Source organism: Tachyglossus aculeatus, chromosome 9 (assembly GCF_015852505.1).
Source record: "Tachyglossus aculeatus isolate mTacAcu1 chromosome 9, mTacAcu1.pri, whole genome shotgun sequence".
Classification (NCBI taxonomy): Eukaryota; Metazoa; Chordata; class Mammalia; order Monotremata; family Tachyglossidae; genus Tachyglossus; species Tachyglossus aculeatus.
The window spans coordinates 21494057-21520833 of record NC_052074.1 but is presented as its reverse complement, the minus strand read 5'-3'; the positions used below and the strand labels follow the sequence as shown (position 1 = coordinate 21520833).

The window sequence follows — 26777 nt, the reverse complement described above, 5'->3', positions numbered from 1 at the left end:
TGCAATAGCTGGCAGTCCCTTACAGCCAGCCACTTCTGGTCACCCTGACTCCCAAACTTTACCACCCATCGCTTTCGATAGCTCTGGGTTCCCTCCTGCCAGCACGCAGGATGGTTGTTGGAATGTCACAGCAGGAATGTGCCCACATCCCTCTGCCTTCCCCCAGGAGAGGAAGAGAAGATGCAGGAACATTTCTAGTGCGTCATTTTTAGGCCAGGTCTGCTGCTCGGAGCCAGGGCTAGCCTGTCAGGGGATGCGGCCAAAGAGTTCAAAATAGTGCAATAACTGGGGGAGCCTCCTACCTGAAGATGGAGTGGTTTGTCAGGCTCCTGAGGGAATGAAGCGAGCTTAAAACCACCATCTCTTGCATTAGTTCCACTTCCCACTAATTCAGAGAGTAGACATCTCCAGCTCACTTGGGAGGCTGTATTTGTCATGTATGTGATCATCAATCGTATTTATTGAGCGCTTACTGTGTGCAGAGCATCATCATCTATCGTATTGAGCGCTTACTGTGTGCAGAGCACTGTACTAAGCGCTTGGGAAGTACAAGTTGGCAACACAGAGAGACAGTCCCTACCCAACAGTGGGCTCACACTGTACTAAGCGCTTGGTGATCCATCACCAAACACACCTTGGTTGTCTCTCTGTGGACTAGAGTTCAAAACTCCATAGTCCAGAAAAGGAGGCAGAAAGAACTGAAGAAAAGGCGTGTCCCCCAGTGTTCTGGCCCCAAACATTCTTCTGCCCCAAAGGCAGAGGGAGGAAAAACAAAATTTATTCAAGAGTCATGGCTGGTAGGATGGTGCAGCATCCATCCATTTGTGCCAAAATGTTTTCTTCCATCCAGGATGAAATCGTTTGTGGTTATTTTAATCTTAGACCTTTCTCAGAGTCCTCAGCCTCCAACTATACCTCCTTAGACTGTAATCCTCTCAGAGCTCAAAAGCTGAGTGAAATCAGGCCACTCAGCCTGGGAATTGGTGAAATCGTCAGGTGTTTGCTGAAAGAGGTCGTGATGAGTCAGGTGAGCCAACCCTTCCCTCTGAGTCAGTAGAGAATCCTTATCACTGTACTCTGACAGGCTGCACAATCCAACACTTTGAAACCACTTATTTGTTGTTTAAGCAATGGGGTCAAATGTGAAAACACCCATGAACATCCCGACCATGTTAGGTTAAACCAGTTTGGATGGTTGGAAGGTTTTTTAACTCTCTTTCAAGATAAATCAGCCAAGTCACTTTGATGATTGTTATTTTCCTAATGGAGATTTCAGCCCGAGTTACTTGAGTTACCACCTTGGAAAAAAACATTTTTGAGACAGTGTTGAAAAGAAGTGAAGTCTAAGCTACACATATAAAACTCACGGTCCAGGTGGAACAGTGAAGGGGGAGAAGAGAAACTGAGTCAAGCCCGTCCATCTCTTACCAGCAGCTCAGCTTCTTGCTCCCACTTTGGGATGAAGGGGCTGCTCTCTGGGCTTCCAAGATTCTTCAGGGGAGATAGTTGGCAGGAGGTGGGCATTACTGTGCATGCAGTCACCACAGTCAGCAACCCCAGTGAGCAGCCCCTGGCAGCAGAGGTGTGACAGTCCTGAGCAGAAATAAGACCTGCAAGCAGAGTGGGAGTTGGGCTGGATTCTTTCCTGCTGTTGGAGCTGCTATCTCCCATGGAATTCTTCTATCAATCAGTGGTATTTATTGAGAGCTTACTCTGTACAGACCACTGTATTAAGCACTTGGAAGAGTGTGTGTGTGTGTGTGTGTGTGAGAAAGAGAGAGAAAGAGCGTGCACAGATGGAAGTGAAAAGAGCATGAGCAAGTGAGAAGGCTAAACCTGCCTCTTTTGATCTCTGGTTTTTGCCAACTATACCTGCTTCTGGTCTGCCTTCCTTCCTAACTTCCTGCTTTCCTTCCCAACTTCCTCCAGCCCCATGGAAGCCCTACCCTAAAGCATCATATCTGAAAAAAAGATAGAGATCATTCTAGTCTTCAACTTCATTTCTTTATGTTTTCTAAATGTATTCTGTTGATCATTATTTTGCACATAATTTTCGAGTAATTTTTAGCTTTTTTAAAGCATGTCCCCGAGGCAACCCAACTACAGGACTACACCCTTGTAGTTTATGCCAGTACCTGTAAAACTATAAAACCAGAAAAACCACCACTGTACTTTGATCTCGTCTATATCACTCCAACCCCTTGCTCACCACCCTCCCTGTGGCCCGGAACTCCCTTCCCCTCCACAAACAAGAGTCCACCACTCTCCCCACCCATCAAAGGCTTATTAAAATCACATCTCCTCTAAGACACCTTCTCCAATTAATCCCTCTTTTCCCCTAATCTCTCTCTCTTCTGCATTGCCTATACATTTAGATCTGTACCCATTAAGCACTTGATGCTCACCCCTCCTTCAGTCCCACAGCACTTCTATTCATATCTGTAATTTATATCAATGTCTGTCTCTCCCTCTAGACTGTAAGCTTTTTGTAAGAAGGGAATGAGTCTATAAACTCTGTTTTATTGGATTCTCCCAAACGCTTAGGACAGGGCTCCGCTGGCAATAAGCACTCAATAAATACTGTCGCTAGATTTTTTGAGATTCCAAATAATGTCTTCAAACATTTGGAGGGATAGAAATTGCTGTCTTAGGCTGGCTATGTTCATTTGTTTTGGAATTTGATTAAAAGAGAAATACACCCTAGTATCTTTGGTGATTAAACCTCTAGAAAGGAGATTTGACAGTGAAGAGGAAGCATAGTGGGCTGCAGTGACTAGTAGGTGATAATCATGAACAGTTAAAACTCTTGTTCCTAGTTGGCTGACTAGGGAAGCTCTTTCCCAAGAAGTGAGATAGACAGAGCTGCCAAATGTAGTTCCTAGAGTGACCAACATTTGCCTTTGCCGTGGTTTCAAGTAAGGACCGGTAATGATTTTCATCTAATTTTCTGGAATTGTTAAAGGATCCCAAGATTCCTTTGGAGGTCCACCAGGCAGGAGGGCACCACCAGCATCTGGAATGTGTGACCTTGTCCTTCCTGATAGCACCTTCTGAAACCCTTGAATCGGAAGGCTGGAAGTCATCTAGTCCAGCCAGTCAGCTTCTAGGAGGGAGTGTCCTTGAATTTTTTAAGGGTATCTATATTACAACTGTTAAAGACCTTTAAAGGAAGGAGATTGTCCAAGCCCCCCTGATAACCTGTTCCAGTGTCTTATACCCCTTCAGCCAAAAAGTTTGTCCTTAAATCTAGTCTAAACCCTCCCAGCTGCTTTTAGACCAAGCAAAGTGATTCCTGACCACCTCCTCAACAGGGGCCATCAGTGTTTGAACCAAATGTTTAACGTAGCCGCCTGGACTATCCCCCTCTGTCAGATGAGGTCAAGGTCAGGCATGGGACACCCCTCTTCAGACAAAAGGGTTTCAAAACCATTCCTGCTTTTTCTTTACAGCTTCTTTCCGCGGTGGTCCAAGAGGATGGTTTTGAAGTCAGTATCAGGTTGAATTACATACGGATCACCAACAAGGTGTGTTGGAACCAGAATCTGTTATTAAGAAAAGTTGCTTCTTGGTACTTCGGAGCCACTTCCTGCTGGATTGTTGCTTCTTTGAATCCTGCAGCAGAGGTTTAATTTTCAGGTTTCACTAAAAGAGTTAAATTGACCAATCATGCAGATAACGTAAGGTACCCACGAGCACATAACTAGAAACCAAGTTGTGGATAGGTGACCTGAGCACCAGGATTGTATGTCTTCAGGCTATTTCTTTTCATTAGTGCCAGGTACAACACCTTTATAGAATTGGTAGAGCATTTTTTAAATTTATATGTATTAACTTTTTAAATGATACTTGTTAAGTGCTTCTATGTTCCAGGCACTGTATCTTAGTGCTGGATTGGGCCTGCTGGGGCTCAGTTCAGAGCGTGTGGTGGTATCCTCCCTCCTTATCTTTGCCCTGCCGCAGCTGGGTTCCCAAAAAGCCGTGACCTCATCGACTGATGTGGGATTCCACACCTGCCTCCCCTCTCCCTGTTTTGTCCCTGGGTCTTTCTGTGATTGGTCCTTCATGTATTTTAGCATAACTGAAAGCTATGACATTATAAGGTTATTTTTTGAAATGACTGGTTTCTGTTTTTTTGCCAGGATATCCTCACCAGCAAGCCAACAAAATCCAACAGTCATTTTTTAAGTGACGTGACTGAAGGCAGGAATGGATTGTATAGTAGCCAAGACAGCTTGGGTGAGTTTTCCCTAAAGCTTTTCAGTAGAACTGAGTCCTGGAGAATTCAGAGAAGGGGCCCAAATCTTTTACAGCATGTTACTTTGGAAGGAGAACAACTTCTTAAAAAGGTCTACATTTTTCTGGCCAATAATGCAAGTGTGGTGGAGCCACTTAGTTCAGTGGTGCTGGTGAGGGTTGTAAGCCACCTCTGTCTCCAACCTGTGACTAGTTTCTCCCAGGTCCTTTCGGCCGTGGTTCCCCAACTGTCCCCAGTTTCCAAGGAATAGCATCGAGTAGTGGGGCTGCTACTTTCTAAGGATGATGGCACACACATTCCTCTGAGCAATTTTCTATCCCTTTCCTGAGTGCAAAAGAGCGGCGGAGTAGTACTGACCAATGCACTTTTACCAGGGAATTTCTCTTTAAATCTTAATTCTTCTATGTCAAATTTAGCGAGTGAAAAGAGCCAGGGTACCTCGGGCACCGAGAATAAAGAAAAGAGGACCAAGAAGAAGATAAGAAAACATTTAGCAAAAGAAGAAAAGCTTTCCGTATGTATAGTTCTTTATCTCTGTTAATTTTTAAGGTTAAAGAGATTCAGCTGCAAGCATGTAACAAATGAGTAGTGGTGCGAGGCAGATTATATCTGTTCATTTACTATTTTCATTATTATTATGGTATTTAAGAGCTTATTATGTGTTAAGCACTGGGGTAAATCACTAGATTAAACTCTCAAACAGTTTTAATTAAGACAGAACAGGAAAGGACTAAAAAGAGGCAGGGAAGAGAGAGAGGAGGAGGAGGATGGAGAGAATAGGAGAAAGACTATAAGGTGAGGGGAGGGGGGGATGGTGGGAGGAAGGGAAGGAAGAGGATAAAGGGAAGGGCAAACAAGAGAAAGAATGGGAGATGGGGAAGAGTGACAAGTGGAAGAGAGTGAAAGGTAGAAGAAAGTGAAGGGCCAGGGGAATCGAGGAGAAAATGGAGATAAAGAGCTTTTGCCACAGAGCACTGCAGGGGGGCTTCTGCTGCCTAGGGTGCAGATGCAGTGGGACTGTGGGGCTGCTACAGGCCTGGCCTGGGCAGCTTTGATGGCAGTGCCACCCTTCCAGAGCAGCCACATCACAAGAAGTGGTCCTGGAGGTCTCCAGTACAACAGGACCAGTGGGTGAGAGAGCCAAAAACCTCTATGGTTTTCTCTGCTGCCTACAAAAGGGAGAGTGAAACATCTCCTTTCCTCTGGTCCCCCACTTTCCAGCTGTTGAGGTTTTTTTATTCTTGAATTTTGTGGTGTTATCCAACTCAGTTTGTCTGCCAGTCTTTTATTAAATTGTGTGCCCCTTATTTTTCTTCTGTGATTTCCCCAGTGCTCTCCACAAAGGTGGCTCTCAATAAATACTGCTCATGATGATCATGATGATAAAGGTGCTGGATGTACCCTAGAAAAGTGGAGCACAATCAGGGCAGTGGGTGGGTGGGAGGACCCAGAAACGAGGAATGAAGGGATTCATGATTGTGTCATGCTTGAGGAAGTGTCTCAATCCCCTGGCTTATTATCCAGCTTTACATTTATAACTAAACCTGTCACGCCATCCTGAATTTTTTCTTTACTCCTCCTTGTTCCCTTCATGCCAACTCTGGATATACCCACATTATCCCAGAATTTAGGCCTCCTCTGAGTTTGATGTAAATTTAACTTGCCTTTGAACTTTGTTTTGGAATCATAGGGTCAGAGATCAGGGGGGTGAAGGGAAATTTTGAGTAGTAGTAGTGATAGTACTTACTAAGTGTTTACTGTGCTTAAGTGCTTACCCCTCTAGACAATAAACTCATTATGGGCAGGGAACGTTTCTGTTAATTCTGTAGTATTATACTCTCCCAAGTGCTTAGAGCAGTGCTCTGCACATAGTAAGCACTCAATCAATACCATTGATTGACTGTGTGTAGAGCACTGTAGTAGACCCTGCTAAAGACTACACAGGTGGGAATTATCTTTTGTGGGGGCTCAAAAATCTGAAAGGAATTATCTGGTCCAGTCCCTGGCCCCCAGAGAGGGGAATGACTAGGCCATCCAAAGTGGATAGTTGTATGTTCTTTTCTTAAATGTCTCAGGAAGGGGAATCCTTAACATTCTTACTAAATCCCTTGATAATAAGAAAATTATTTCCTCTGTTCAACCAAAATCCCTTCTTTAATTTAAACCCATTTACATTTCATAATAATTGTGATATTTAAGTGCTTACTATGTGCGAAGCACTGTATAAGCACTGGAATAGAGACAATATAAGCAGATCGAGCACTGTTGCTGTCCCACATGGGGCTTACAGTCTATGGGGAGGGAGAACAGATATTTTGTCCCCATTTTACAGATAAGATAACTGAAGCACAGAGAAGTTAAGTGGCTTGCCCAAAGTCACACAGCAGGCAAGTGGCAGAGCCAGGATTTTTGTTTAAATCTCTGTGGATATGGAGAGTCATGTATCAGCATTCTCCTCTTTACCCATCGTATGTTTGAAAGCAGTAGTTTTTACCCATTAGCCTTCTCCCAACTTCATCATTTTATTGAGCAGAGCACCATATTAATCGCTTGAGAGAGCACAATAGAAGTAGTAAATGTGATCCCTGTCCCCAAAAAGCCTGCAGTCCAGCTGTGAAGATAGAAACTAAAATAATTTACAGATAGGAGAAAGAAGGAAAAGGAGATGTGTTTGCGAGTTAGTGCTTAAGTAACAGGCTAAGGCATGGAATTATGGACACAAACCCTTAGGTGACTCAGAAATGCTAATGAGGATATAACCTGAAGAGATTAGACATTAATCAGGGAAGGCCTGGTAGAGCTGTGATTTCAGAACTTGGAAGAGGGAGGGGAGTTGTGAGATTTGAAGATTTCCAGACAGGAGGAAGGGGGAGGGAGTGAGAACTAGGTCAAAGGCAAGGGAGAAGAATGAGGCACGGTCAGTAAGTAGGCTTGAGAGGAGCAAAGAATATGAGCTGGGGTGTAGTGGGGCAAGAGAGTGGATAAGTATTGAATGTTTGGGAACATATCTCAGAATTTAAAGACTTCTCCCTACCCTTGAGATGCTGACAATTTTCCAAACAAAACGGCACCTCAGTTCCTTGAACCTTTCTTCTTAAGACCTATTTTCCATTCTTTTAATCATTATTTTTCTCTTGTCGCCTAGACGGTACTCTAAGGTCTTGAGTCAGCATAGATTAAAACAGAAAGATTACTTCCTGGTTTTTGCAAGTCCCATTTATATATACCAGTGCCCATTTTTCTTAAAGACAACCCTGCTGACTGTGATTTCCCGAGGCAAGTTTTCCACTCTTCACTGGGCTTGTACATACTCTGCTTGTAGTATTGCTATTGACAGCCTGTGTCCCAGCAGCTGCATTCTCTCACCTGTTCCTGTGGTCCTGGATATAGTCTGGAGCCTTGGCTCCTGCATGTTCCAAGCCCACAAGGATCGGGGGGAAATCCGCACAAAGTGGAACCGAGATGGGGTGTTCCTCTGGGACCCTTGAGTTGGGAAAGAGCCATGCCTTGGGGCCTGAGGCACTTCCAGACTGCTCTCTGCTTTGTATTTTCATGCTGACACACACACAGTTGTCTTCCAGACTCCTGGGATTACGACTTTCCGCAGTCTAACAGTAATGTCTCCCGGAATTGCAGCCCCGATCACTTATAATTTGGCCCGAGCTCACCTCTGACTTAATCTGGCCCGGCTTGGACCCACACTGGACTCAGATGCCAACATTTAAGGCTCCGCTCAGGCCAAGCTAAGCACGGCCAGAATCTGAGAGGATTAAAGCTTTCTTCTTCTTACCCATGCAAGTGTTTAGGGGGAGCACACCTACTGGATCGGGGCGAAGATAGTGTCAGGATTGGGTGCTTCCACGTAAGGAATAAATACAGTTATTGAGGGTTTTCCAAATTTTCTTTAGCCTGAAAATAGAAGCCTCCTGAAAGAAGTGAGCCTGGAAGGGAAAGGAAGCATTTCGCTCATCGAAGAACTTCTCGATGAAGTAAGTTTAACAAAAACATGATTTCTGGGAACTTGCTAGATGCATTGCCGATACTCACTTGCTTCTGGGCAGTGTATTAGGCTCTCACATGTTTCTAACTGTTTCGTAAGACCCCCACACAATTCGTGTTCTTGGGAAAAGCTGTTTCTTATAAAATCACTTCTGAGTCAGTGGAAAATAATTGTTGTTCAACTACCTGTCAAAAAGTTAATTTTAACAAAATGGATACAGAGGAGGAAAGGTTGGGACCATCTACAGGGACCATCCTCTATTTTGATGCTGAATCTAGACTCTAGATTGTAGACTTAAAGACTGTAACGTTGCTGTATGAGAGGAAGAAAGTGTCAGAACACTCTCCTGAGCAGTTAGTACACTGTTCAGCAAATAAGTGCTCAATAAATAATAATTATGGTGTTTGTTAAGTGCTTTCTATGTGAGAAAGCAGCGTGGCTCAGAGGAAAGAGAATGGGCTTTGGAGTCAGAGGTCATGGGTTCAAATCCCGGCTCCACCTCGTCAGCTGTGTGACTTTGGGCAAGTCGTTTCACTTCTCTGGGCCTCAGTTCCCTCATCTGTAAAATGGGGATGGAGACTGTGAGCACCCCGTGGGACAACCTGATCACCTTGTAACCTCCCCAGTGCTTAGAACAGTGCTTGGCCCATAGTAAGCGCTTAATAAATGCCATTATTATTATTATTGTTATTATTATGTGCCAGGCACTGTACTAAGCACTGGGGCGAATACAAGCAAATCAGGTTGGACACAGTCCCTGCCCTACGTGGGGCTCCCAGTCTTAATCCTCATTTTACAGATGAGGGAACGGAGGCCCAGAGAAGTGAAGTGGCTTGCCCAAGGTCACAGCAGACAAGCGGCGGAGGCGGGATTAGAAACCATGACCTTCTGACTCTCGGGCCTGGGCTCTACCCATTCTGCCAATGCTGCTTCTCCAGTAAATGCCATTGATTAATTGAATCCCATTAGTCAGGCCTTAAGCAGTGGCTTCTATTCTGTCCTGCCCTCATCTGTGTGTTTTGGCTAGATCCCTGGGAGGGAATTGGGAATGTGCTTTTCATAGCATGATGCCGGTGGAGCACTGAGTGCCGCAATGTCAGGAGAAGCAGTTTATGTGCAAGTGCCCAGTTGTGGGGGGTCACATACTCTGAACCAACCACATGGTTCAGGAGGCCCTAGCTAGCATCTCTATGGCATCCCCCTAAAAATGTACTGTGGTTCTCAGAGAGAGAGAGATGGGTAGAAGGAAGGAGGGGGAGAATAGAAGGAGTTCATGAGTTCATTTGCAATCAGATTAGATTCAGTAATGTGGCCTAAAGGAAGCATCTCTCTCTCCAGAAGCCACAGCTTTGAAAACCAACTCTAATAATAATAATGATAATAATAATTGTGGCATTTGTTAAGTGCTTACTATGTACCAGGCACTGTACTAAGCGCTGGGGTGGATCATCATCAATCGTATTTATTGAGCACTTACTATGTGCAGAGCACTGTACTAAGCGCTTACTATGTGCAAAACACTGTTCTAAGCACTGGGGAGTTTACAAGGTGATCAGGCTGTCCCACGGGGGGCTCACAGTCTTCATCCCCATTTTACAGATGAGGGAACTGAGGCCCAGAGAAGTGAAGTGACTTGCCCAAAGTCACACCGCTGACAGTGGCGGAGCGGGGATTTGAACCCATGACCTCTAGCTCCAAAGCCCGGGCTCTTTCCCCTGAGCCACGCTGCTTCCCCTGCAAAGCACTGTTCTAAGCGTTGGAGAGGTTACAAGGTGATCAGGTTGTCCCACGGAGGGCTCACAGTCTTAATCCCCATTTTACAGATGAGGCGACTGAGGCACAGAGAAGTTAAGTGACTTACCCAAAGTCACACAGCTGACAATGGGCAGAGCCGGGATTTGAACCCATGACCTCTGACTCCAAAGCCCGGGTTCTTTCCACTGAGCCTAGCTGCTACCTCAAGTAAACAGCAGCCCGAACAGGGACTTGATACAAGCAAATCGGGTTGGACAGAGTCCCTGTCCCACATGGGGCTCACAGTCTCAATCCCATTTTGCAGATTAGGTAACTGAGGTCCAGTGAAGTGACTTGCCCAAGGCCACACAACAGACAAGTAGCGGAGCTGGGATTGGAACCCAGGACCTCTGACGTCCAGGCCCGTGTTCTACTCACTACATCTTGCTGCTTCCCCAGCTCTGCCGCAGATGCTCTAATACAGTACTTTCTACATGTTTTTTTCTTGTCATTCTTCCCAACACAGACTCTTCCATTTCTTCCCCACACTGCTGTTCCACAAGAACTAAGAGGGTTCAGTCAATCAATCTTTCCATCAGTCAGCTGTATTAAGAGATTGGAAAAGTGCAATTGAGTTAGAAAATGCAATCCCTACCCTCAAAGGGTTTACGAACAGATGACTTGCCCCCAGTTCCTTTAATAATAAATTCCATGGGTTTAGCACCCACTGGACGCATTGTGTTTTCGTTGGGTTTCTTCGGAATTTGCCCAGTATGGCTGGGCCTGTGTAGTTTGTGGGGTACACCTCTGCTACTTATTTATTTTACTTGTACATATGTATTTATTTTATTTTGTTAATATGTTTGGTTTGTTCTCTGTCCCCCCCTTCTAGACTGTGAGCCCACTGTTGGGTAGGGACTGTATATGTTGCCAACTTGGACTTCCCAAGCGCTTAGTCCAGTGCTCTGCACACAGTAAGCGCTCAATAAATACGATTGATTGATTGCTATCTGATATAGCCCATCACATGCTTTTCTGGGCCTCATCCCCAAATTATCCCCACAGAGAATTTAGTTTTAAACGTGGCTTCTCAAGTGGGGCCTTGGCTGGGCAAAACACTGTGGCTCCTGGTTTTTGGAGAGCTGTAATAATAATAATGTTGGTATTTGTTAAGCGCTTACTATGTGCAAAGCACTGTTCTAAGCGCTGGGGTAGATACAAGGTAATCAGGTTGTCCCACGAGGGGCTCACAGTCTTCATCCCCATTTTACAGATGAGGGAACTGAGGCCCAGAGAAGTAAAGTGACTTGCCCAAAGTCACACAGCTGACAAGTGGCGGAGCTGGGACTTGAACCCACGGCCCCTGACTCCAAAGCCCATGCTCTTTCCACTGAGCCACGCTGCTTCTCCAAGATACTGGGTCCTGAGAAATTTATGACTTCTAAAGACTTGCTTCATGAGCTTTTATTGAAGAGTACCAGACTGCAAACTCTTGTGACAAAGCCCAGATAACTAGATAAGAACTCTAATTTTAAAAGCCAACTGCTGCCAATTTTCAGTGTAAATATAGGAAAGTTCCACCTGAGCTTGAACAAGTTGAACGGGTGAGCGGGGCACATGTGCTTATTGACTGTCGCTAGAATGAACACTTACATTTAACAGAACACAGCTGTTCACAGCAGGAAACTTGAATTTCCTATAGGAAGCTGGGCAGTAAAATCACTACCTTTTCAGGTATCATCCCTTAACTCTCCTGGGCCAGAAGCTGCCTTTAGTCTTTGGCATCTTTGCAGAAGTATTATGTAGTTTCCTAGATATTTGTGTCCCTTTATAAGCTGGATCCAAGTTGTTGAATTCCCTTTCCAGTAATCCAGGGACTAATCATTTTCATTAGTTTGGACATTTATCTCCGGGTGCCACTTGTTCTATAAGGAAACAGAGTGACATAGATAATAGTGTTGTTTGACAGGATCCTCCTTTACTCAGTCATTGTGGGAAGGGAATGTGTCTACCAACTCTATTACATTGTACCCTCCCAGGTGCTTAGTATAGTGCTCTGCACTCAAATTCTGTTGGTTGTTTGATCGATTTCTCTGTATCTCAGGGAGCTGATCCCAACTGCAAGAACAATGAGGATCGACCAGTACTAACTGTAGCTGTTTTAAACATGCACCATGAAGCAATCCCAATTCTCGTGCAGAAGGGGGCTGATATTGACCAGCTGTCAGGACCGTAAGTGAAAGAAGCTCAACAGCTTTAACGGTTGCCCTGCATTCTCTCCTTCTACATTCCTCAGCGCTTAGAACAGTGCTCTGCACATAGTAAGCGCTTAACAAATGCCATCATTATTATTTTTATTCCCTCTGGGGTGAGGTTGGAGCCACCCGTTCTCTTCAGGAATGATGGGGTCGGGGTGGGTGGCATGTACAGGGCCTTATAATGTGAAAAGTCTTAGTTTCCCAGTGGCCTGCACAGCCTCAGATCGCGTGTCGGGCATGTTCCCGATTCGCACAACACAACACAGGTGTCTGAAAGCCTCACATCTGTCTAAGTTCTGGGAGCTACATGATGTTGCTGTTGCAGTTATTTTGTTTCAAGTAGACTTTAATCTTTGTGCCATTTGCATCAACCCAATCTTGGTGACTAGCCCTGGGCACAGCAGTGTCTTGACAGCTGCCTCAGTAGACCAGCACTGAGAAATGCCCATTCGTTGCTTCTACTGGGAATTGTAGTTGGATTTTTCTGTTCCAACAGGGCTATTGCTGAAGAGTTCCTAGCAGATGTCTTTGTTCTCCGGATCTTAACGTTTAACTGTCCTGGCAGTTTGGAGGCCACTTTACAGTGCAGTTTAGTTGTCTGAGCAGTGTGGGTTGGGACAGTGTACAGTACAGTGCTCTGCACACAGTAAGTGCTCAATAAATATGACTGAATGGATGACCGTAGATGATGATGATCCGGCTTGGGTGTGGCCGCTCGGCCCCTTTGTGATATAATCCAAGAACTAGTCCAGGTATAATCAGATTTAATCCAGACCATTTTTTTCCTCTCTGGAGTAATAAGCTTTTAAAGCCCATTAGGAGCAATAATAGAATTTTTTAAGCATCTACTGCGGGTAAGGTGTTTCCCTTTTCCAATCCATCATTTCTCTCCCACTGTTATAGTGATGGTAGAGCACATCAAAGGCCTGAAAGACTTTAGACTGTGAGCCCACTGTTGGGTAGGGACTGTCTCTATATGTTGCCAATTTGTACTTCCCAAGCGCTTAGTACAGTGCTCTGCACATAGTAAGCGCTCAATAAATACGATTGATTGATTGAAAGAGCACCAGGGTGTGTGGCGCTGTTTACATTTTTAGCTTTCTCCTTTACACCTAAGCTGATATGCAGAGTTGGGCTCTCAAAGAATGAGAAAGAGGATTTTTGAAAATCCTGAGCCCCATGAGAAGTCTGTTGGCTGAAAAGCTTGGTATTGGCCAAAATTGTACTGCCTGCTGCCCCGCCGGCTTCCCCCACAGTATCAATTCCCAGAAGGAAAGTGAAGAGAAAGGAGAGCCAGGGAATCCAGGTATTAAGTGATTTTGGGGACACATTCCCAGGAGATGTTTTGTATAACCAGCATTGTCTGGGGCGTGATTGGCTTGCTGGATGAGTCAGCTAGACGTGTCTCCTGGGCCACTGCATTATGAAGTACCAAATAGACTCCCCATCTAGGCTTTTAGTCAGAAATGAACTAAATGAACATTTTTTTTTCTCCCCACAGCCTCAGAAATACAGCTCTTCATGAAGCGACTCTGTTAGAGGCAGTGAAGTGCATAGAAGTCTTATTGGGGTGAGTCCATTGGGCCTACGGCTTATCAAACGGAAAAGACAAACAAAGGGCTCTAACAAGGGTGTCTGTAAGCTCATCGTGGGCAGGGACCGTATGTACCAACTCTTTCATGTGGTACTCTCCCAAGCGCTTAGTACAGGGCTCTGCACCCAGGAAGCACTTAAAAAATGACTGATTGACTGCTCCCCTTTCCTCTCCTCATCATCCGCCCCCCCAGGTCTTCCCTATCCCAAGTCCATTCTTGTCGTTTTTTAAGCGAGTAATGAAGTTCAAAACCCCAAAGAAAATTTTGCTCATTTGAGAGTTCTTGAACCTGGGATGTTGACAAACACAGAGAAAGTGAAGTTTAAGTTTAGTCTGGTTTGGAAGCTGGAAGAGTTACAGCCTCCAGTTGCAAGTCACTCCCACGTCAGAATAACCAGAGTAGATCCATTGTCATGGCAGAGCAAATTATTCGTGTATTGGGTGAAATCCCTTACCCTGTCATAATTCAACTTCCTTGCATTTCACCCACAGGTGTAATGCAAGCATCAAAAAGAAGAACGAGAAAGGGATGTCAGCCTATGACTTGGCTCTGAAGACTGGGAATGACCAAATCATTTCACTCTTTGCTGTTAGACTTGGCCAGGGAATGCTGAGCCAACGCACCCAACGTAAGAACAGTAAACTGGATGACTTTTGACCTCACTCTAAACATTTTCACTCTAAAAATTTCTGTAGGCCTTTTCTTAACGCAACCAGCTAGCTCCGTGGCAATGATTCTGTGAATTCCCCTTTAAGTTTAGAGGGAGAGATTTGACTTGGGTGAGGATAGGTAGTTTAAGAACAAAATTAAACCTTAGGAAATGTAAGGGAAACCTTGAGGTGTTTTGGGTCTGCTTCCTTACCCTTCTGGAGGGAGATTTTGGTGGGCTACACTGGTTCTGCCATTGCCACTGTCCCAGGGCCTGAGCCTTTTAGGGGGGTGCTCGGTGTTGGTTGGAGAGCATAGGTCTCACACTAATCTCAGCTGAGGCCCCCAGCTTCTCTCTGAGCAACTTGATCTCTGTAGGAACGGCAACAGTTAGCTCTGAGGGTGCACATCAGTGAGGAGACTGTGAGCCCACTGTTGGGTACGGACTGTCTCTATATGTTGCCAATTTGTACTTCCCAAGCGCTTAGTACAGTGCTCTGCACATAGTAAGCGCTCAATAAATACGATTGATGACACAGACACACATCATAACACTCTCCCACTCCACCTTCCCACTTCATGAGGCCACAGTTGAGAAACCGGTGACCAAGAACTGCCATGTGTGGACTGCTCCATCAGCAGTAGCAGCAGTACTCACTGGGCTCCAACTGTGTGCAAAGCACTGTAGTAGAGAAAAAGACATTCATTCATTCAATCAATCGTATTTATTGAGCGTTTACTGTGTGCAGAGCACTGTACTAAGCGCTTGGGAAGTACAAGGTGGCAACATATAAAGACGGTCCCTACCCACCAGCGGGCTCACAGTCCCTGCCCATAAGGAGTTTATAGCCTAATGGGGAAAATCAGCTATTAAGAGCAAGTGTGCAATAAGTGGGTTGTTAGAGAAGGTTAGAAGAGGCTTGGATATGTTTGAAGGTGGAGGAGAAGGAGCCATCAGAGGATGAGGGGTTGAAGGTGGCAGTCAAGAAGGGAAGAGGAGTAGGTGCAATTGTTTTTAGGAGGTGAGAAGGAATTGAGTCGGAGGGGGAACATTTTGAAAGCAAGCGTGTTACCTCCTGTTGGAAGAATGCTGAGGATGAGTGTCTCAGTGGGGCCAGAAAGAAGTTAGTGAGGTGACGGGGGCAATTTGGGGAGCTCAATTCTAGTGATTTATAATCTTTCAAAGTATTGGTCAGCTCATCGGGCACTGGAGGCTCCGAGGGTGGGGGTTAAAGGTTTGGCATCACTACTGGGGGCAGTGGGCTTAGCGGAAGGAGAAGTAATGTTGCCGTGCAGAAGGGAGGGCAGAGTGATAGAAACAGCATGGCATAGTGAGTGGCTAAAGCATGAGTCTTGGGGTCAGTAGGTCATGGGTTTTACTCCTGACTTTGCCACTTGTCTGCTGGGTGACCTTGGGCAAGTCACTTTGTCTTTTAGACTGTGAGCCCACTGTTGGGTAGGGACTGTCTCTATATGTTGCCAACTTGTACTTCCCAAGCGCTTAGTACAGTGCTCTGCACACAGTAAGCGCTCAATAAATACGATGAATGATGATGATGATGTCTCTGTGCCTCAGTGACCTCATCTGTAAAATGGGGAATAAGACTGTGAGCCCTATCTGGGACAGGGACTATGACCGACACGATTATCCTGTATCTACCCCAGCGCTTGTACGGTGCCTGGCACTTGGTAAGCACTTAGCAAAAATCATTAAAACAAACAATCTGCTTTTGCACCATGGCTCTCATGCCCCCAGTGGGAGTATTCGAGATCCTGGAACAGGTCCCATGGAATTTTTTTCCTGGCTCCCACCGGCTATTTTTATATTTTTATTAGATAAATGCCGTGACCTGGCTCCTACTACAAGGTTTTTAACTCCTTGTCTTTTTTTCCCCTCTTTGCAACAAGACACAGAAGACCAGGCCTAATGACTGTTAGGCAATCATGCTGTTGAGCGATAGCATGAAACTCCCATGTTCTGTTTCCTGCGAAACAAACCGTCAGGCACCGAGGAGGTAGCCCTGCTGCTGCTGTCTCACAAAACCACTTAGTGTTGCCCAAGCGAAAAAACCTGCTAAAACCAGTACCGTATTTGCATGATAAATTGGATCTTATTACATTCTGTTTAGCTCCTTCCTGGGAAGTCTCCAAAGTAAGCTTTGTGGAAGAAGCAAAAGGAGAAAATGACAGGTCCTGCCAGAACTCCAGCCCTCAGGCTAACCGATAATAATCGACTTCAAAAAGAGTTGATATCTGGGGAAAGGGCCAGAGGTTGGCACACATGTTGGGGCCTCTCTCTGCAGGAGACTTTCACTCTCTGCTTGTTTTCTCGCTTACCAAGCTCCTTCCGATCAGTTCATCAGCTCCCCGTGCACCAAGTCAACTCTGCCTCCCTGAAGAAAGGGGCCAGGGTCACTGAAAGCAGAAAGTAAGAGACCTCGGTCATAAAGTCAGAGTAAGTACTCAGGCATCAAGGAACCTTCTGCCCGCCCCCCAGGGAATTAAACTGGGAGGTTTTAGTCAAGGAGGATGGACCAACTTGGAATCTCTGAACTGAAAAGCCAAAATCTATTACAATCCGTGCTTAGTGCTGCTGCAGCTGCTCATTCCTGCTCAGTGGGCCGGAGGGAGGAAATTACCTGTAGTTCTCCCCACCTCCTCCTTCCTCCAACCCCCAAGAAGAAGCATGTAGGAGCTGCTGGGTGGAGGGTGGACTGAGAAAGCAGAGCTCAGGGAACAGACCTTCATGCAGGTCTAGGGTAGAGCAGGGAGGACCTAGGGATGTGGGGCAGCAAGGGATGGGATTTTTCGGGAAAGAAGCCAATTTGGAAGCTCCAGCATCTGCTGAGATCTGTCTCTGGGAGTGGATTATTGGTTTCCTTGCAATGCTGGGGCTGGGTCTAGATTTAGTTTTCAAACCCACACATTTCTCTTGTGGTATTTGCTATCATTTGAAGGCTAGTGTTGAAGGTGATTGGGGACATATTTTGCCAGCGTAGGAATCTTGCACACAGAAACAAGAAAATAGATGCTTCCATTGGTTTGGACAAAAGCCCTGATTAAGGCTGAGGAGGTCTTACCTTAATTTCCTCAGTCCATCGTTTTGAGACTTCCTCTCTCTGGAATCAAGATGAAAAGATTCCCTGGTCAAGAGAATACAAGGCCCCACTGTACCCTGCTCCCATTTCTCTTGCTCTGCCTTTGGCATGAGACCCATGAATAGTGTCAAGGAAATTGCTCTGCTGCCCTAGCTGTATCACCTCCTTAATGTCTCTGCTCCTGGCTTTTTCACCCACAAGCTGAGTTTTGTTTCAAGCGTTTAGTACAGTGCTCTGCACATAGTAAGCGCTCAGTAAATACGATTGAATGAATGAATGAATGTCATCAGTTCTGGGTTCCTCCCCTCATCTCACATCTCACTGAGGCTTGACTTCTTTTCCCCCTACCCTGCGAGAGACCTGAGACCCTAGGCGCGGTCTACAGCAGATGGGGAGGTTTCTGCTGCTCTCTGGATTTTTTCTCTCTCAGAACTTACCATAATTCAGAGGTGCCCACTTTTCATTTTGAGCATTGGGGTGATGAGAGGTGAAACTTTAGGAGTGAAAGGACCAGGATGGATGCAGGCTTCAAACGGCTAAAATAGGCCAGAAAGCCACCAGTGGGGGTCAATTTGGCCCTGATGAAGAACTAAAATTTTGTCAGACCCAGGGTGAGAAATCCTGGGACTCTAGCTCAAAAAGCTGGAGTGGGCATCTGTGCCTTGACCGGTCACCACGGCTTCTGGTGGAGTAGCAAAGGGCCACCGAGGATTTCCCCGGTGAAAGTGAGGTGACTGCCAACATCTCCCAGGTGGCCACTTGAATGCTGGTGGCTTGGGGAAGGGGAGGAGGGAAGGCGGGGGCTGCGAGATCGTTCCTGCTCTGTGGCCCATTGAAGTGGTAATGGAGCAGAGGGATAGGGCACAGTGCCAGTTCCCACCTCCTCTCCCTGTCACCGCTGCCCAGGGAAGAATCACTCAGCAGGACGGTCAGGGCTCCATCCTGGCCCGTGTCAGCAGCCAGCCAGCACCCAACTTGCTCCGCTTGCTCACCTTCCCGGGAAACCGTGGGGCCAGGAGGAAGAAATTCTGAAACTCCCTCCCTGTTCAATTTGACCAGATCTCAGCCCAACCCATCTTAAAAGCCCTTCTGAAATCCTACCTCCTACAAGAGGCTTTCCCCAGTTCATTTTTCTTCTCCCCGGCTCACATCCTCCCTACTGCCATCTCAGCAGTTTGACATACTGATTTATTTACACTACTGAAACACTGCAGCTTGTTATCGGTAAATGAGTTTGCATCTTTCTATCCCATTAGTATACTAGTAGACGGGTATGGTGCCTATCTATTTTATTTTGTTAATATGTTTGGTTTTGTTCTTTGTCTCCCCCTTCTAGACTGTGAGCCCACTGTTGGGTAGGGACTGTCTCTACATGTTGCCAACTTGTACTTTCCAAGTGCTTAGTACAGTGCTCTCTGCACACAATAAGCGCTCAATAAATATGATTGATTGATTGATTGTGCTCTCCTGAACACTTAGTACAGTGCTCTGCCCCCAGAATAAAAGAAATAAAACAAAAAAAAGGAGAAAAGGGAAGGAAGACAAGGACACAAGGACGAGGCAGCTGCTCTCGCCAACTCTCCTTTCCTCCAAGCCTGGCAGCAGGAAATGGACTCCATGCTCCAAAGCCCGCACCAGGCTGGCGCTGTTTGTGCTACTGTAAATATTGTCACAGTCTGGGCTTTTCTGCCACGATAGACACATCACCCCACCACTGCCTTACTCAGGCGGGGCCAGCTTCCCCGCCACCACAGACACATCACCACATCGCTGCCCCAGCCAGGCGGGCGCTACAGACAGGGTGATGAACCCAAACTTGTAAAGCCAGAGTTAGGATGGAGTTTGGAATTCTAGACTAATGCTCTTGTTTGTACTGAATGAATATTTGGGGCACACCAGTCTATTTATGGCTGTTTGCTAGGATACCCCTCAATAAAAAAGGGCCATCTTGAGAAATACAGAGGGCAGGAATTGTCCCTATTAATGAAATGCACTTTCCCAGCGCTTAGTACAGTGCCGTGCACACAGTAAGTGCTCAATAAATAAGATGAAATATAGAGAGGCTGAGGCAATAACAAAGAGAGAGGCAAAGTGACATGACAGCAAGAATAGAGGCTTTTGAATCTGAAGGAACTAGTGCCATTGGGTAAAGGTAGGGGTGGAGAAAGGCCAGTGTTCAAGGGCTTTTGGAAGTAAGCAGCGTGGCCTAGTGGGAACAGCACAGGGCTGGGAGTCAGAAGGACCTGGGTTCTAATCCTAGTTCTGCCACTTGTCTGCTTTGTGACCTTGGGCAAATCACCTAAGATCTCTGGGCCTCAGGTCACCTCATCTGTAAAATGGGGATTGGGACTGTGAGCCCAACATGGGACAGCGATTATGCCTGACCTGATTACCTTGTATCTGCTCCAGTGGTGAGCACTTAACAATCCTACAACAATTATTATTACCTCTGCCCCCTACCCCCTGTGTCTCCTGCTTGTTCCCTTCCTTGCTTTCTCCTTCCCCTTGGAAAGACAGAACTCAAGTGAGGGGCCCGAGCCACTTCCTGTCCAAATAGCAGTATAGCTCATGACTCCAAACATTCCCAGACCCTTAACCTGGTACCTTGGTGAGCCAACATGAACTCCCCCCGCCCCAACATGCATACACACACATACTCACAATGCAAATTCACCCATCACCTGAGTATTCAAAGCAAACATATATCTGAAAACTCACATTCCACTAATGCGATCTGCAGACTCCCACCTGTGAATGCTAGAGTTAGGCCCTGCTCAACCTTCAGCCTCCTCTCCACCCATCCCAGCCCCAGTCCACAACTAATAACTAGAAATATCCCCCGGGGCTCTCCAATCTGGCCAGCAATGGTCACAGGCACATGCTCTTCCTCAGCAGCATTTCTTGAGCATTTGCTTTGGACAAAGCACTTCAGTGGACTCTCTCTTCCCCTGCAACCCTTCCCTCTCCCAATTCAATCCAACTGTGAACTGAGAGCAAGCACTGAGAGGATCACCCCTATTCATCAGGAAGAAACAGGGCATAACCCTGCCCCCTTCCCCCACCAACAAGGCTGTGCCCACCTCCTTGCCCCTATCATTTACCAGTTAGTGTCTCCCAGTTCCCAGCCAACCCAGCTGACCACTCCCAGCCATTATTTTATACAGCTTTTCAAGAGGGCTCACTCAGTCCACTTAGATGGCTCCCACAGCCACACCCTTCCAAGAGGCCGGCTCAAGGGATGAGGCCAAATTCCACAACTGAAGAGATTCCATGTCCCTTTCAAATTCAGAACAATCTAGAATGTCCTTTGGCCTAGATTTCAAGATTTCAAGAAAATCTAGATTTCAAGAAAAACAGACATACAAGACTTTGTATTACCGTTTAGGTCAGCCTCTCTCCTTCGTATGCCAGAGTCTCTCTCCCTCCTCCGACAACTGCCTCCAGGCAGCAGCAAGAGAAAACCCGGCCACTCCTGAACATGCCATCTCCATCACTGCCCCTTGTCTGGCTGAAGATGCCACCCCTCTCCCACCATTGCCCCTGGAGGCTGTGGGCGGAGCGGGAGCCTAGGAAGAGGGCTCGTTGTGGGCAGGGTGTGCATCCGTTTATTGTTGTATTGTACTTTCCCAAGCACTTAGTACAGTGCTCTGCACACAGTAAGCGCTCAATAAGTACGATTGAATGAAGAGGGCAGGAGTGGAAACAGCACTTGTGGCTCTGAACAAAGAGCCCGGGGGCTGGCAGAGGTCGAGGTTGGGATGGGCTCAGCCCCATCTCCCCACCTTTCCCAATTGTGAGTCCTTCCCATGGGCCATTCAGCCGGCTATGTTCCAACACCCTGGCCTGATCTGGACTCAATTCACTCCCTTTCCGCCCCTCCCAAACCCACCAGAACTCTCTCCTCCTCTGCCTTTGTCCTCCTGCCACCTCTAGCCAGCTCTTAAGAGTTAGATTCTTCTGTGAGTCCCAACTCTCGACACAATTGCCCCCCCACCCCCGGAACACACACACATACATACACCGAGTTATTTAGTCTTCTTGAGCAGTGAAAACTTGGATCCTGTTTCTCACCCATTCATCCCATCCAGGAGGGCTGCGGGCAATCCTGTAAGATGGTCTCCAAGCTCCATTCTGGACTCCTCATTACGGGGCGGGGGTCACTCACATGCCTTGCCCATGGCTAGTTCTATCTGAGGAGGAAACGCCAAAACAGTTAAACGCCCCACCCTGTTCCAACTCTAAGCACCCAATTGCTCATCAGGTAATTTCTTAAGGGGGCAGGGATCATGTCTACCTTTTGGTACTCGGGAATCCCTTCCTGTAGATTCGGGTCTGGAAACTCCTACCACTCAGAATCACCTAGAGAATACACTTTCCCTTGAGGTTAACTTCTGTTGCTTGTTCCTAGTTAGTTTGCTTGTTTCAAGCTCCCAGTATGGAGCTCTGCACCCAACAGAAACTCAGTAAAGGCTGCTGTTACCTCAACTGCAGGAATCTATGGAATGTGGACACCTTTTGCATTTCAGCTCTGATAAACGGTGACCTTGCTTTTTCCAAGGGGCTCTTAAAAAAAACCCACAGATCTTTTCTATAGGCTTTTGTTTTTCCCATTTGCTGCCTAAAACACATTCATTGGGCACATGCTCTTATTTAACTTGACCATCAGCCCGAGTCAGTTTAGGGTCCGAGGCGATTTGGCAATACCCAGCCCTGTTTACTTTAAAACTGCTGCTTCTTTTTGTCACTTTCATCTCCTGACAGTCCTCTCCATCTTACTGCATGAACAGTCTGTCCGTGAACCAAGGTTAAAGGGCCCTAGCCATTCAGGGTGAGCGCTGCTCAGACACGCAACAAGCTTGAGCTGTTTCGGCAGTAGCGGTGATGGTTTGCACCGAGCCATCCCGTCTCTTGCCCAGTCTCCCTTTACCCAGTGGCACCGCACTGGGGTCGGCCTGGAGAACGACTGTGGCCCGCGGTCACAGCACAGATTATCTCTGAGGTCTCTGTAGCGACAGGCACCGTGGCACCCTCACCCAGTTGGTAAGTCGTCTTTGATCGTAGTTCTCAAAGTGGCTTTGTAAGAGTTGGGCAGCAGGAGTCTCTTCCACTTTCTAGCAAAATCCAGGGGAAACAGCAAGAAAACAACGAAAGGCCAACAAATCGGATCACCCCATTCCCCTCCGGGGCCTTCTAAGACCCTCTTTTTCAGTCTCTTCTGATTGGGCAGAAGTAGTTGAAAAGAGGCTCCAAGATGAGGCTGAGAGAGCCAGGGATGAGCTCCTACCAATACCTCTGCCCCAGCCTCGGAGCCACAGCTCAGAGGTAAGCGGGGAGGGGTGAACCCAAAGACACACCTAGGCTGAGGAGGAGGAGTGACCCCAGAGACACACCTGGGCTGGGGAGAACCTTAGGGGACCCTGAGACCCTTACAAGGGTCCCAAAGGAGATGGTCTGTTTAGCAAGGGTCCAACGGTCTGAGGAACAGAGAGGCCGACACTCGGAGATCCCCTCGCCCCACACCCCGCCACTAACCCCAAGTCAGCTGAGGCCGGCTGAACAGTGAGGGATCTGAGGGGCCACAGCCAAATCTGACCCCCTGAGCACGCTTACCTTCACCCGCGAGACCCACAGGGGTCTCTACCATAAAGTTCCCCGGGGGCATCCCCCCAAAGGGACTGTATTTTGGGGGTCCAAGAGGCCGAGGTCTATTGAGGAGCTGGGCCAGAGGAATCACAGGTGATGAGGACTTGCCTGGTATTTGGAGTGAAGCTGAGTAAAGAGGGAGAGAGAAGGGAAGGGGAGACAGACAGATAGCCACCATCACCAGAGCCCTGTAACAAACCCTCGGGCACACAACCTAAGACCCAACCTTCCGCTTTCCGGCTGGTGGAGAGCAGGAGAGTGTCCTGAGGGTCACCAGGCCCAGCAACAACCCGCTGCCCCAAGCCTGCACCATCCTCGCTCCAATGCTCTGGCTCAAGACCCACAGGGCAAAGCAACCACTTCACCGGACGAAGAAAGGCTGAGCAGCAGCTGGTAAGGTCCTGCAGTGTCTTTAGATTGACCGATATCACCTTCCACCTCCAAATCATTATTCCCAAAGTAACCAAGATCAAATCCTGCAAGAAAATTAATAAACGCATACATACATCCACAAAGCAGTTTTGGCCAGATTTCAAAAACAGGTGCAAAATGAATTCTCTTTACTTGTTTCAGTTCTTCTTAAATCACAAAAACACAAGTGTACACAAATGCTGTGGAAACATCACAGCCCTTGGCATTTGTGCAAGAAAGGAACTTTTATTTCAATTGGAAAAAGAGGATTTTTTTTTTCCAAGTACAGCAAATATTTATAATTGTCAAATTTCAAGGAGATTGTAAAAACATTTTGTTAAGAGCAACAGCTATTAGGGTTAATACAGGGTGACTTCTAGAATTACAGTTCCTTCTATGGGAAGCTACATTTTCTTTGCCATTATGACAGGCCAATTACACACGTACACAAACCGTTGTCAGAATGGAGAGTCGATTGAGGCAATGACTCAACTTTAGGCACCTCAAAGATGCATAAAAGATGGGGTGGGGCAAATGCCTCCCACTGTTCTTTGTAACAATGTAAGTTTGGTGAAGATATTACAGCTATGAGGGGTTTTCCCGCTTGAAAAAGAATTAAGGCCACCCTACCTCTAGGATAACCCAATGAGCTGTAATATAATTTGCAGCTCTGGCCGGCTTCAGATGAGGAAGAGGCCCGCGCCCTCATCCGCAGTCACCCAGAAGCTCTCCTCATTGCTGCTACCATTTCTGGCTAGCAAACGGAAAGGGGAGACACCCAAAGGCTCCACTGGCCAACGGAACCATGTTACCTCCTGCTGCTGGACACAATTCACACTATTTCTGCCATATCAGACTTACTCCCTTCTGCTGGGACGAAGCTCCCCCACTGCCTTTGGTGCCCAGAGCCATCCGGGCAGTGCCTCGGTTAATAAGCTGATTGACGATCTTGCAGCCGGCCCCTGGAGAGGCGGGTTCCTATCTGCAGGAGCCGACCCCGCTGCCCCTCAGCTGACAGTGTTAGATCTGATGTGGTAGAAACTGACCAATTACTTAGCTACAGGAATTATTATTTTTTTCATAAACTGAGTAATACACCCAGAGAAGCCAGAAGGAAATGACGGAGACCAGTGCTTCCCCATCTTTTCCTTCTGCAGCACTCCAAGTGCTTCTCCAGCTGCAGCCCGCCCTCTGTGAGCCTGTGGCCCATGATGGGGCTGGCTATCCAGAGATAACGGAGCAGCAGAGGGGTCCTGCCTGTTAGACCGGTACCCCAAAACCGTGAGGCGCCTTGGGGGTGAAGTCCTGGCCTCGGCGCCATCCCCACCAGGAGGCCAGAAGTGACGGGCTGTACTCCGAGGACCGCTGTCCACTGGGGAGATCCACTCACAAATGGTCCCGGCTTTACATGCCCCCATTTTGACTGATTACCTGAAGGAGTTCAGAGGACCCTCAGCAACTACTGGTGACACTAAACTGCTGGGCGGTGAGGGAAGAACTGTTTACACCTCAGAAGATCGGAGTAAAACTCAAAGTTATTTCATAAATTAGACTCGGTAAGGTCATGGACCAAACAGTATACTTACACACAAAAGCTGAAACACAGATCCAGAAAAAACTGGCTAGACCCAAGTCCAGGGGTGAACCGACGGGGAGCTGGCAATGCGGGGCCATTACAACGAAAGCCAGCAAGGGAACGGATTCAACGGCAGGGATGTGTCAGGAAAGAGGCAGGAAGGAGTCATCCTCCTGTCCTGTGCTCGGTGCCGTTCAGTCCCCGATTAAAGGACTGTGTCCAACTTCTAAAAAGATGTGGAGAGAATGGAGAGGGCCCAAGAGTGAGCGACAAAATAACTGAGGGACTTGGACATAGGTTCTAGAGGGAAAGATCAAAGGAATTAGGCTGTTAAACCCAGAGAAACAACGATCCCAAGACAGACAAATAACGGTCGAGGAAGCGTTTTCCCAAGGAGAAGGCAGAACATTTTACACCCAAACAAGAGGGACTGGCCTTAAATTGTAGCGAGAGCTCCAATGAGACCCAAGGAAGGACTTCCAGACTCCCTGGCTCCCTAAGGAGGCTGAGGGATCACCTCAATGGTACGGAGATCTTCTTCTAACAACAGTTTGATCGACCCCCGTCTGCCCTGGACATTTTCCACATTCAGTTGTGGGTAGCAGGGGCTGCCCTAGAGCCATGACTCTGGGTTCTTCCAAAACAACACAATACCAACAGTATTGGCCATCATAGAGAACTAAAGTGAAAAGATACGGGCTAGAGAAAAGGGGCGGAGTTTAAAACCATCCATTTAATTGGGCAGGGCATTATGTTTCCTCTTCTCTGATTTATATTTTATGTCAGTTTCGTGGGATGACTGCATCCAACTGTTTTTATCAATCTTTCATAAAAACTACAGTTTCATTTGAGCTGGGAAAGTCAATGTTCTTAGCTGGAAATCCCAAGGAATCGGTCCTGGGCCCTCAAAAAAGGGAGACCTAGAACCCCCTTAAAGGACCTCTGGTTGCTCTGATGCTCAGGTCTCCCTGAACACACGGGAAATTTTACACTGTGCTCTTAGCAAAGGATGTGCTACTGTTGGCTCCAATCAGAGATCAAAGTTTCCATAGACTTTCGCTTCAATGGACCTAGGTTCTGAGCATGAAGCCCCACTAGATTGTCAGCTTCTTAAGGGTGGGGATCAGGTCTACCGACTCTATTGTGTTGTATGCTCCCAAGCGTTTAGTACAGTGCTTTGCACACAGGCCGCGCTCAGTGAATACCACTGACTGATTGATTGAAGCCTCAGTATCCCACAGATGGGTTCTTTCTGCAGGTGCAGTTTTCCATTCACGGGGTACGAATCCAGACCGTCTCAGCGTCTCAATCTCAGAAAAAATGCATGTTTGCACTCCTTACTTTCCAAGGGATAATATTTGTCATAAAAGTCCAAGACATATTCTTCGGTCTTAAATCCAAATTTTTGGTACAGTAGCATAGCGGAGTTGCTTGCTGAGACGTGAAGAGTTACGTCTTTGCCCATGCAGGTCTGCCAAAAGGAGGGGGAAAAAAAATGAACACCGGAATGAAAAAGCCTCTGGGGGAAATGAGTAGGTGAAGAAACACTTTTATGTTTA

General features: G+C 46.9%; 2 protein-coding genes across 4 annotated transcripts in view; one reads left to right on the top strand and one right to left on the bottom strand.

Moving 5' to 3' along the window:
* Positions 1-14668, top strand: part of DZANK1 (double zinc ribbon and ankyrin repeat domains 1) — a 64312-nt gene extending 49644 nt beyond the window's left edge. For both annotated transcript variants that reach the window (XM_038751413.1, XM_038751414.1), the window contains exons 15-21: positions 3450-3524; positions 4140-4236; positions 4672-4769; positions 8164-8244; positions 12094-12221; positions 13749-13817; positions 14334-14668. In XM_038751413.1, the coding sequence (XP_038607341.1) occupies positions 3450-3524; positions 4140-4236; positions 4672-4769; positions 8164-8244; positions 12094-12221; positions 13749-13817; positions 14334-14499 (714 nt within the window). In that variant the 3' untranslated portion in view covers positions 14500-14668. The remainder of the gene's footprint in view (positions 1-3449; positions 3525-4139; positions 4237-4671; positions 4770-8163; positions 8245-12093; positions 12222-13748; positions 13818-14333) is intronic.
* KAT14 (lysine acetyltransferase 14) overlaps positions 11859-26777 on the bottom strand; it is a 38234-nt gene continuing 23315 nt past the window's right edge. Inside the window, exons 10-15 of one of the 2 annotated variants that reach the window (XR_005452300.1) lie at positions 26560-26689; positions 23199-23357; positions 21660-21774; positions 17571-17609; positions 16828-16905; positions 11859-11914 (exon numbers count right to left, since the gene is read on the bottom strand). Coding sequence is in view for 1 of the 2 variants with exons in the window: in XM_038751412.1 (XP_038607340.1) it covers positions 26516-26689 (174 nt within the window). In the remaining variant the exon portion in view is untranslated. Of the gene's footprint in view, positions 11915-16827; positions 16906-17570; positions 17610-21659; positions 21775-23198; positions 23358-23868; positions 26690-26777 lie in introns of those variants that run through there. The other variant, XM_038751412.1, reaches the window with a different exon arrangement.